Source organism: Heteronotia binoei, chromosome 2 (assembly GCF_032191835.1).
Source record: "Heteronotia binoei isolate CCM8104 ecotype False Entrance Well chromosome 2, APGP_CSIRO_Hbin_v1, whole genome shotgun sequence".
Lineage (NCBI taxonomy): Eukaryota > Metazoa > Chordata > Lepidosauria > Squamata > Gekkonidae > Heteronotia > Heteronotia binoei.
This window is the reverse complement of record NC_083224.1, coordinates 40,024,826-40,036,953: the sequence shown is the minus strand read 5'-3', so window position 1 is coordinate 40,036,953 and position 12,128 is coordinate 40,024,826. Positions and strand designations below refer to the sequence as shown.

General features: G+C 50.1%; 1 protein-coding gene across 3 annotated transcripts in view; it reads right to left on the bottom strand.

The window, feature by feature from the left end:
- PREX1 (phosphatidylinositol-3,4,5-trisphosphate dependent Rac exchange factor 1) overlaps nucleotides 1-12,128 on the bottom strand; it is a 346,981-nt gene that overhangs the window by 205,061 nt on the left and 129,792 nt on the right. For all 3 annotated transcript variants that reach the window (XM_060230830.1, XM_060230833.1, XM_060230832.1), the window contains exons 2-3: nucleotides 9,428-9,499; nucleotides 402-524 (exon numbers count right to left, since the gene is read on the bottom strand). In XM_060230830.1, coding sequence (XP_060086813.1) covers nucleotides 402-524; nucleotides 9,428-9,499 — 195 coding nt within the window. The remainder of the gene's footprint in view (nucleotides 1-401; nucleotides 525-9,427; nucleotides 9,500-12,128) is intronic.

The window sequence follows — 12,128 nt, the reverse complement described above, 5'->3', positions numbered from 1 at the left end:
TTTGCCCCACATTTGTCTTCACATGAAGTCTGGTGGAAGGAAGACAGTTGGAAATATTATGAAATTTTTCAGTTCTTCAACTTATTGTATACTTAGTTTCTCCCTTGCTGCTTCTAAATTGGACATCCCCTTTGAAAATGTTTTACATAAAATAAACAAAAAATGAAAAGAAGAGAAAAGAAAAGAAAGTGTGAATTGTTTTTCAAAGAAAAAGGAGAGAGCTAAGATATTTTCTGGCTCAACCATGTTTGACTTGTTTTACAGTTTTTCACAAAATAATAACTTTTCCCATTTATTTGCATACAAAATATACATTCTTAAGGTCTGGTCACAAAACGTCAGAGGACAGGTGGCTTCATACAGATATATTTTCAAAAAGCATTTTGATTTATCATACTTACAAATTTTAAGAAAACATCTCCCAGTTCATGCTGAGATTGAGGTTCCGGATCTAAACAAAATTCCAAGGCAGTCAGGAACTCCTTGTGAACATCCAGTATGTCTTCAATGTTGGAAAATAAAATCTATGACACAAAGAAATATTAATAACTGCTAGTGTAAGCTGAGCAGGGCCTTCGATTACACTTCCTAGCTGTTTACATGCACTGTCTAAAATCATTCTTATTTACTTTGTAACTTTTCATTTCATCATGTAATCTAATAGTAAAGAGATATAAGATGACTGCCAACTAGGATATTCTTGGGGATTTGGGGGCAGTGCTTGTGAGAGAGAGGAGTTTGGAGAGGGGTTTCAGCCCTCTGAAGTTGTCATTGTCTCCAGGGGAACTAATCTCTATAGTCTACAAGATCAGCTGTGACTCTGGGAGAACTCCAGGCTCCACCTGGAGGCTGGCAACCCTATGTAATAGGCACCTCTACCTGCTTCATGGATGGACTTTGAAAATCAACTAAAGGGAAAAAAAAACTTTAAAAGAAAACGCTCAATGAGAAAAAACAACAGAAAGATTGCTAAGCAGCTCACTTAAAAGGCAAAAAAGTGGGGGAGGGGAGAAATTAACCTCCTCAAGCCCCAGAGAGCTTATAGAGTCCTGGAGGAGTAGGGTGAGATTTCCAAATTGTTTATCTGCCTTTGACCATTAGGTGTGTGCTGAGCTTGCCACTGTATCTAATAATACAATGGACGACCACAATTACAATAATAAAAGCAGCAAAACCAGGCAACCAACAGACAAGGTAGGGTGTTCCACACACCTCAGACAAACTATGACGAAGGTATGGCATGGAGGCAGCCTGGCAACATTCTGTGAGGATGCCAAGCCCAAACTGCTTAGCAGGTGTACTGAGGAATGCACGTGCCAACAAAAATGGGTTCAAGCTACGGCAGAGAAAATTTAAGATGGATACCAGGGAATTGTTTCCTAGGTATAATACTGAAGCAGTGGAAGAAGTTGCCCAGAACACTCACAGAATTATTTTCCGTGGAAATTAAAGTCAGGGTTGGAGGGGTAGACAATGAGGAAAAACATGAGAAGTTCTTGTATTCGGTTTAACAAAAGAAGTCTGGGCTGACTGCAGAGGTCCCCATGGGAGAAAACTTCCATGATCTACACCATTGCCGCTCCCTTTCCCCTCACAACTTAGCGACATTCCTCTCAATTGTGGCTCTGTTTGGAGCCAGGTTCTCTACAATAACAGCAATGACAGTGGCAACTCTTCCTAAGAGTCACTGCTGTGGGACCTTGGGGTTGACTGGGAAAGCAAAACACAGCATGATACAATTCTTCTGAGCTCACACTGTCCTCAGGCACTTCTCCCCTTGGGAAACTGGTGATCAGTCCAGCAGCTGCAGCTGGCTGCTAGCAGGTACCAAGTCATGCCAAACCCTAGTTCCACGCTAGGACCTGCCCCAGAGGATTGTATTCCACATGCCTTTTTTTGCCTGGTCTGCTTGTTATGTCCGCAATCCCGCCCTGTCAGCATGCACTGGGCTTCAGAGCAGAGGCCAGCGATGTTAATGGGCTTTGATTGGCTTTAATTATCTGCTTGGCAGGCATGACCCTCCATCTGTCATCACCTGCTTGCTTCCTACTGAAGACACTCCTCAGTTCAACCAGCTGTCAAAGCTCCAGAGGGCTTTGCAATTTGCCAGTGTGGTTTTAACCAAAGCCTAATTTAAATTAGGCCTGATTTAATATACTCCTATCAGAAAATGTGCAGAAGACTGCAAAGATTTAGGCAAAAGTCTCACTGCCATTTTCAGACTGTGATCATCTAAAGCAGGAGATGGAGGAACCTACTTGGAGCTGTCCATTTCAAAGGACATGTTATGTACCAGTCTGAGAGACGCGTCTAGGGCAACATAGTTTATTGCATGGTACAAACACGAGGTAAGAGAGAGAACACGCGGGCCGGGTCCCGCATATATACAGGTCCGGAACTATTCACCCTGCTGGCCAGTCCAATGCTGGCCAGCCATATTTCCCGCCACTCGCTGTGATTGGCGGATGACCAGCGCTCTTCGCGGAGGCGTCGGGTTGTCATCTTTGCCTCCGCGGCTTTAGCGGACTAACGCTTTATCGATGGTACGTTATAACGAAATGGTTGCGCTGTCAGGAATGATGGCGTTCTACGAACGCCATACACTACACCCCTCCCCCCTTAGTTAGTAACATAGTCCTGTAGGTAGGTGGGAGGCCGGCGCTCTCGAGTCGAACGTCGTGGGGTGGCTTGCGGAGTCGTGATGACTTCGGGCCCCGGCGTCTCCTCGGGAGCCTGAGCATCCGAGGGTTGCGGGGCGAGTTCGGGGGCTTGGTTGGCCCCTGTAGGAGGTGGCAGCGTCATGGATGGCGGCGGGGTTGTGGTAGGCTCCTCAGGTTGGGCTGCCCCTCTTGTTTCTGTGGGTGCTTCGGGTAGGGTTCTGCGGCGCATCTGGTCGATGTGCCGGCGCAGGATCAGGCCCCCCTCAGTGGATACTTCATAGTGACGGGAGCCCACGACTCGTAGCACCCGCCCAGCCACCCATTCGGGTCCCGCGGCGTAGTTGCGGGCGAACACTGGATCCCCGGCAAAGAACCTCCTGGCTGCCTCGCGGACCTCGGGGGACCCTCTTGTGTCCGCTGCACGGTCGGGGTGCAGCCTGTCAAGCCTTGTGGTGAGCTTGCGCCCCATGAGGAGCTCAGCTGGACTGACCCCTGTGGCTGGGTTTGGGATGACCCTGTTGTCAAAAAGGAATGCGGCCAGCCTGTGATCCCAGTCACCCTGCACGATCCTGCCCAGGGCCTCTTTGGTGGTGCGGACCATCCGCTCGGCCTGGCCGTTGGTGGCGGGGTGAAAGGGGGCCGACCTGATGTGCCTTATGAGGTACCTCTGAAGGAAAGCCTGGAACTCTCCCGAGGTGAAGGCGGCCCCGTTGTCCGAGACCAGGGTGTCTGGGATGCCGTGGGTGCATAGGACCCGGCGCAGGGCTCGGATGGCGGCTGCTGAGGAGGTGGATGCTACAGGGAGGACCTCCAACCATTTTGTGTATGCATCCACGATTATAAGGAATATCTGCCCCTGGAACGGCCCCGCGAAGTCTATGTGGAGCCTGGACCAGGGTTTCCTAGTGGTTTCCCACCTTGTGGTCGGGGCGCTGGGTGGGTCCGGCCGCGATTCCTGGCACGCACTGCATCTCCGGACCCAGTCCTCTATTTCTCCGTCCATTCCCGGCCACCACACATAGCTCCTGGCTAGGGCCTTCATCCTCACCATGCCCGGGTGCGTTTCATGTAGTGATGCAAGGACCCTTTTCTGAAGGGGAGGGGGAACCACCACCCGGCTCCCCCATAGCAGGCACCCCTTGTGGGCCGCGAGTTCCTCCCGCCTCATTTTGTACGGTTTGAACTCTCCCCCCAGGTCCCTCTCTGGCCACCCCCTCACCACCCAGTCGAGCACCCTCGCTAGGGTTTTGTCTTTCCCTGTGGCCTTTGCCACTTCGGCAGCGTGTATGGGCTGGTCAGGGAGTGCCTCTATTGACATCACCTGGTGGGCTGGTGCTGGGTCGGGCCCCGTGTCTGGCAGCGGTAAACGACTGAGTGCATCGGCGTGGCCCATTGCCTTGCCCGCCCTGTGTACCAGTGTGTAGGTGTATGAATTTAAAAATTGGTTCCATCTCAGCACCCTCTGAGACAGGATTTGGGGGGTTTGCCGGTCGGGGGCTAGCAGACCCAAGAGAGGCTTGTGGTCGGTCGCTATCGTGAACTTGCGACCGTACAAATAATCGTTAAATTTGTGAACCCCCGCTACGATCGCCAGGGCTTCCTTATCTATTTGAGCGTAATTACGCTCCGCTGACGTTAAGGTGCGGGAATAGTAGGCGACCGGTACCTCCCGGCCGTCCGATAGTTGGTGCCCCAGAACAGCGCCCACCCCGTACGGCAATGCATCGCATGCCAGAATGACTGGAAGGCGCCCATCAAAGTGGTGAAGCACCGCGTTAGAGACCAGGACGTCCTTCACTGCCTGGAACGCAGCGGCTTGCTTCTTCCCCCACACCCAAGGAGCTTTTTTGTCCAGTAACCGGTGTAGGGGTTCCGCGATGGCCGCTTTGTGGGGTATGAATGTGTGATAAAAGTTGAGCACCCCCAGGAAGCTCTGTAGCTCCGCTTTACTCGTGGGGGCTGGGGCTTGTACGATGGCCCTGGTTTTCTCCTCGGTCGGGTGGATTCCCTCTGCGTCCACGGCGAATCCTAGGAACTCCACCCGCGGTACCCCCAGCAAACACTTCTCCCTCTTCACCTTGAGTCCAGCGGTTTGGAAACGACGGAGCACCTCCCTGAGACGGTTGCTGAACTCCTCAGGGTTCGGGGCGGCGATTAAAACGTCGTCGAAAAAGGGCTGGACTCCTGGGATTCCTTTGAGGAGAGCGTCCATTATACTTTGGAAGATCCCCGGAGCTACGCTGACCCCAAACTGTAGCCGGTTCACCTTGAACGCCCCCCTATGGGTCACAATCGTCTGTGCCTCGGCCGTTTTGGCGTCCACCGGAAGCTGCTGGTAGGCTTGTGCCAAGTCCAGCTTCCCGAAAATTTTGGACCCCGCAAGGGCGGCCAGGACGTGGCTGACAACCGGCACCGGGTAGGGGTTGTCCTGGAGCGCCTTGTTGATTGTGCACTTGTAGTCGGCACAAATCCTCACGTCCCCATTCGGTTTGACCGGAGTCACTATGGGGGTTTCCCACATGGCGTAATCGACCGGCTCTAGGACCCCTTGTGCTACTAGGCGGTCCAGCTCAGCCTCGATTTTAGGTTTTAGGGCGAAGGGGACTCTCCTTGCCTTAAGCCGGGTTGGTCTGACCGTGGGGTCGAGCGGCAGGGAGATGGCCGGGCCCTTGTAGCTGCCCAACGACCCGTCAAAAACCTCTGGGAATTCTCGGCACACCTCCCCGAACCCCCCGGCCATGGTCGTTTGTGACACCTCAACTCTGATTCCTAAGGGGCCGAACCACGTGAGGCCCAACAGGGTCGCCAGTGGTCGCTTGACTACCAGGATATCTAGCGGGCCTCTGAAAGACCCTCGCTCCACGCGCACCCTCGCCCACCCCGCGATCTGGACCGGGTTTTTCTGGAAGTCCCGCAGTACAAAGTCGGCCGGCCGCAGCAGTCTCTTGTAGCCGGGGTGTAACCGCCTCAGGGTCTCCTCCGCAATTATGGAGATGGAGGAGCCCGAGTCCACCTCCATGAGGCAGGGGGCCCCCTCTATGCGGACCGACACTTTAATCTTGTTGGGGGTGGCTAGGGGCAGGTTCAGTACCTGTAGCGTGGTGGAGGCCGTGGAGGGGAACTCAGCGGCCTCGTGGTGCGTGGTTGGCCGCGGGCGGTGGGGCTTGGCTCGGCAAGCCCGCGCTATGTGACCGGTCTTCCCGCAGCTCCTGCAGTCCCAGGTCCTGTACTTGCAGTCCCGCCGGTCGTGGGGGTCGCCGCAACTGGCGCAGTTCGCTCCTTCGTTGTTGTGTTGGTTCGATCTTTCGTTCGCCCGGGGCCGCTGTGGGGCTCGGGAGGCTGGTCTTGCAGAGCGGTGCATCTGGAGCGCTTCTCCTTCGTCCGGGTGATGGGGGTCCAGCTCCTCGTGGTGGACGGCTTCCGACTTGGCCCTGGAGAACGTCCGGGAGGCGCGCTCGAAGGCCACGGCCTCGCTGAAAGCGCCCTGAAGCGTGAGCTCTTCCTTTGCGAAGAGCTTTTGCTGGAGCCTCTCGTCGCGGAGGCCCCAAGCGAACCGGTCGGCCAAGGTCTCTTCCAAATTCGGGAAGTTGCAGCTTCCGGCGATCTGGCGCAGGGCGGCCAGGTAGTCTGCAGCGGATTCTCCCTGGGTCTGGTCCCTCTTGTGGAAGAGGAACCGTCGGGCCACCCGCGACGGCTGCGGCAGGAAATGGCCCGTGAGGAGGCGGACGACCTCCGTGTACGTTTTCTCCGTGAGGCGGGCGGGCGCCGAGAGACCCTTTGCGATCTCAAAGGTGGCGGCCCCGCAGACGCTCAGGAGCACGTCCCGCTTCATGCTGTCCTCGGTTACTCGATTCGCCCTCAGGTAGCAATCGACTCTCTCCGAATAGGATTCCCATCCCTCGGGTTTCGTGTGGTCGAAAGCTTCGATGTGACCGGTGTTCCCGCTGGTACTGGCCATGGAGGCAGTCGTTGCGAAGTAGCGATACAGCGATGAAGCGATGGGATGACGAGTTGCCCGGGCGTCTCCTTCGTAGCCCTTGTCGAAGGACTAAGATCCCATCCTCGTCGCCACTGTTATGTACCAGTCTGAGAGACGCGTGTAGGGCAACATAGTTTATTGCATGGTACAAACACGAGGTAAGAGAGAGAACACGCGGGCCGGGTCCCGCATATATACAGGTCCGGAACTATTCACCCTGCTGGCCAGTCCAATGCTGGCCAGCCATATTTCCCGCCACTCGCTGTGATTGGCGGATGACCAGCGCTCTTCGCGGAGGCGTCAGGTTGTCATCTTTGCCTCCGCGGCTTTAGCGGACTAACGCTTTATCGATGGTACGTTATAACGAAATGGTTGCGCTGTCAGGAATGATGGCGTTCTACGAACGCCATACACTACAGGACACAGTCAACAAAGTCAGTTTGAGGTCTTGGGTTGGGGGATCATGTGCACATTAAAGATTCCTACACTATCTGACCCACTCACCACTGAACTGAAGGGCAGCTTTCTCTTTCCCAGCAGCTGAGATTCTTCTCTGGGTAACTACCCAGAGGAGCCCTGCTTGACACTTTCTATACTTTCTTTCCAACACCAGCAAACACGGTCCTGTTGTGTTGTGCCTCTGGCATTTGCCTGTTTTATCTGGATAGTTTAGCTGCTCTGAATTTGAACGACTCCCCCTCCCCCTCTCATTTCTAGGAACCATTTTAAATCTTCTCTCGTCTGCATTTTCTGAAACCTGTTTAAAAACCTCTTTATAAATCGCCTTGAATGCACACTTTTGAAGAATGGTGATATAGAAATCAACCAATCAATTAAACACCATCAACTTGATCAGTGCCAGTCATAAGATCTATAGAATAAACTTACTGCCCTCCCCACAGCCAGGCAAGTGTGAGGAAGTCCAGAGAGGAGGAAATAATGTCCTAGTAAGCAATCAGCAATGAAAGAATAGACAGTGTCTGTCAGGCAAAAGAAAAGATGCTTTGCCGATGCTTATTATGAGCACCAGAATCAAAATTAGATTATATCAATAAATTAGGCAGGTACCTGCACTCAAAGCATTAATCAAGCATGAGGAGGAATAAGCAGGAAATAGGAATAAGTGGAGAGTTCTCAGATGCAAAGTAGATAAGCAACAGGGAATTCTGTTGCAGTGTTCCGTAGTATTTAACCATTTTCTTGTGAGTTCAGTGGGGTTTACTGCCAGGTAAGTGTGCATAGGCTTAAAGCCTGAGTAATAATGCATTTCCTGGAGTCAGCATAGTGAGCTCCAAAAGGATTTCAAATTGTGCAAATGAGCAACAGGAGGTAAGAATCTTGCTTCAACAAAACTCATGAAACTATTCTAAGCCATTTTGTGGAGGCCATTTTCTGATCAGACTTGAGATGTATTGTTGGCCTTCCTTGCCCTGATTTTCTGTTGATGTTGTTCTTGATTGTATAAGTTCTTGTTCTTACAAACTTTTAAAGTTTACTTCACATTTCCAAATTTTTTTTATTGTGGTGTAATATATATGTAGAATTTCAAAATAAACTTCCTTATTAAAAAGAAAAGAAACTATGATATTTTGTTTCCAGTACCTGTGCATTCTAGCAAAGGAATCCCTGCGCAAACACACAAAAATCAAGGCACATCTACACAGATATGCACAGGCAGTACAGTCACAAATGCATTTACAATGCAGTCACTCTAAGTTTCCTGAAATCAATGGATTTAGAGCAGAGTTAACTGGGCACAGGACTGCAGTTCAGTCCTAAACATACTTATACCTTTCTCACTCTGCTGATTTCAATGGACTTAGCAGGGTGTCGCTGTTCTTAAGGGCTGCACGGCAAATCTTCTATGGAAAGCAAATGAATTCTGGATGTGGTATTTTACTGTGTGACATTTATACTTAGCAGCTTGGGAGGTGATAAATTAACAGAAAAACAAGAGGAATATTGCTCATCAGCATCTTTCCATTGCTGCATCTGCAGGTTTGGGAAAACACTTTCACTTGGCTTGTCCTGCAGCTGTTACGAGCACATGAACCCTGCCAAAAAAAACCTACTGGCAAACTTATGACCTAGAGAGGGTCACAAAAACAACACTGCAGAGGATGAACAGAAGAAACTGGAAGATCAGTGGCTCCCATGCCTGTGGACAACATTGGTATCAGGATCTAGGGTCACAAATCACATCCTAGATATTCCCTCCACAAAATGTGCAGTGATGAAGCTCCCACTTATTTTTCTCCCACTCCCTAAAGTTTCAGAGACCCCAATTATGTCTCAGAGAAGGGAGAGGGCTGTATGGCATGGCTAGTGGCAAAAAGGGCTGCAGGAGGCACAGAGAAGTTTCATCTTAGAACTCAACAGCAGACTGTAACAGAAGAAAGAACCTCCGTGTTGCAACCGGGCATCCCAGTATGCACCCAACTTGCCTTCCAGTGGTCCAGGAGAAAAAAGGCACATAAGACCATGGGTTGGAGCTGGGCCCTGACACTTTTTTTAAAAAAATGGAGGAGGAATTATGGCTTTAACTGCAATGAAGTAAGCTTCTCCTATCTTGCATCTCCAGGCCAGGAAAGGATGAAGAATCTGCGTGCATTAGAAATGATGCATCCAACTCCTTTGTCACTACGTAACAGTCCACTGTTCAAATAAATACAAACCTGTTGTATTTGTTGGCACTTGGTGTCTTGTTGGCACTTGGTGTCTACTGAAACAGCCTATGTCATTGTTATTCCAAGAATCTGCAAAGGGAGGGGGACTCTAAAATACATACCTTGACATTTTCCTCTGTAATGTATTTTTCAGCTTTGTCCACAGCATTCTGCCTAATTCTGTGCAGAAAGGCCTGTAGGGGAAAACAAAAGGGGCGGATTATTGTTAAACTGCTTTAATTTCACTGCTCCAAAACTTTCATTAGTATCCAGCCACCCAGATGCAAATCCGGAGCTTCTGGGAGCAAAGGGCAGATCACTTTACACTGTTAAAACTATCAAAATAGACAGAGCTTCATTACTGGGATACCACGCATCTTACGCCAGTGAGTGGCTTGTCTTTAAAAGTTGTTTGGGTTCTGCCTGACAACAAGCATCCTTCCCTCTTGAAGCATTCCTGACACCTATTTTACTCCCATATCAGGTGCCGTCAGCACGTCAAAAAAAACCCTGTTTGTTTAGTCCCTCTGAGACCTCCCCTCTTTCCTCCAACATGAGGCTGTTTTGACATGATTAGGCCGGAAGGCAAGGGGCCTGGATCTCATCAAACGGAAGGGATCTGTGTCAAAGAACGAGGTAGAAAGGCCTTGCAATGATTGGGGGGAGGGGGAATTTATCGGCAACTCAAGGCAAGCTGAGGTTTAGAATCAAGGTCTTAACATAATCTCAGTTTCCATCAGTTGTTCCTGAGTGGAGTTTTCATGACAGAACTGGAAATGGTGTCCCATAAATAGTCACCTGGCTTTAATCTCTGTCACTAGGTTTAGCAATGGTCATCCAGGGCTTTTTTCTAAAGCAGGAATGCACAGGAACACAGTTCTGGCTGGCTTGACATCAGGGGTGTGGCCTAATATGCAAATTAGTCCCTTCCGGACTTTTTCTACAAAAAACCCTGTGCAAAACAGTGCCAGCATCGGGGTGAGTGGCCTAATATGCAAATGAGTTCCTGCTGGGCCTTTTCTAGCAAAAAAGCCCTGTGGCCATCAATACATTGCCCATAAAATACTGCCATGGTAGCAGGTTTGCCAATGTCCAGGTGGGGCCTGGTGATCTCCTGGAATTAAAACTGATCTTCATAGATCAATTCCCTTGGAGAAAATGGCTGCTTTGGAAGGCAGACTGAATGGCATTATACTCCACTGAGGTCCATCCACCTCCCAAATCCTACCCACCTCAGGCTTTGCCCCCAAATCTCCAAGGATTTCCCAACCTAGAATCCTACTTGGTGGAGTAACACACCACAGGGTCATCACAAACAGTGCCCCCCCCCCGTAAACTCATTGACTTCAATGTACTTAGAAAGATTTAACTCTGCTTAGGATCACTGCTAGTTCCACATTCTCTTTCTGACTGAGGTTAGCCAGAGACTCACAAGCAAATGGGTTCCATAGAGGGCTCCCTCCACATTGTTAAGGCTGGCAAAAGTAAAGAAAATAAAAGAGAATAGCTAAAAGTAATGGGGACTGGACATAAGCAACAGCAAAATTCACAGAGCACATCCATAATGTCACATAAACCTTCAACAGCGTTTGGCTGTTGTGGGGTTAAAATATAAAAGGAGGCGAATTGCCCTCCCCTCTCTGTTGAGAAGGAAGACAAGAGATTGCAGGTGAGGTTCAATCAGACAAACCCATCCTGGGACTAATTAAAGTGTTCTAGGAAGGAAAAGAAGACTGGGAAGGAAAGACAGGTTTTTCTGACTTTCACCATTCATGATTTTTCCATATTTGACTGTTGCACCAAAAGCTAGGCCCAGTCCTTGAAGGTCTTGTGAGAGCGCAAGGATTTCTTTTGTGATCCTCACTATTAATATTTCAGGTGCTGCTTCTTTTTGGTACAGAAGGGCAGCTGGGATGTTTTAAATCCCTTTCCTGGTGGCTGATTGTGGAGACAGGCCTTTCTCTGAGTAATGGCTATCACTCACACACTAAAAACATAGGGCATAGAGAAGTTTCTTCCTAAAGAACAGCTGTGTGAGACTCCAATTCGGATCAGGTGCAGCAGGAGATTTAACACACACCCCATGCCATGGTGTTTATATAGACCCAACTTTTCTCCCCATTGAGGTCCCAAAGCAACCTACAACAAGACTCTCCATATTATCCTCACAACCCAACCCTGTGAGGTAGGTTAAAACTGAGAGCAACTGGCCCAAGTAGGGTCGCCAACTCTGGATTAGGAAACACCTGGAGTTTTTTTGGGGTGGAGCCTGAGGAAAGTTGGTTTTTGGGAGGAGAGAGACTTCAGTGTGGTATAATGCCATAGAATCCACCTTCCAATGCAACCATTTTATCTAGGTGAACTGATTTCTGCCACCTGTAGATCAGCTGTAACAACCTGGAGGTTGGCAAGGACAGGTTTCTTACCTGTAACTGGTGATCTTCGAGTGGTCATCTGTGCAATCACACATATGGGTAATCCGCAGGATTGGCCCCGACCTCGGAGAGTTCAAAGCAATCTTGATCGTAGATCTGGCGCGCCTCCCACTTGTCCTGGGAGGAGACAGCTACTGCGCATGCCTGGACAAGGGGGAGGTGCTTAGCCACTCAGTTTCTTCCCGCCGCCGGATAGGTGGAAATAACTGTGCTTACTAGCTTCCAGCAGCGGGGAAGGCTGGGTGGGTCTGTGTGATTGCACAGATGACCACTCGAAGATCACCAGTTACAGGTAAGAAACCTGTCCATCTTCTTCGTGGTCTCTGTGCATTCACACATATGGGTGATTAGCGAGCCATTTCTTCGGAGGTGGGTGCTGGACCTGTAA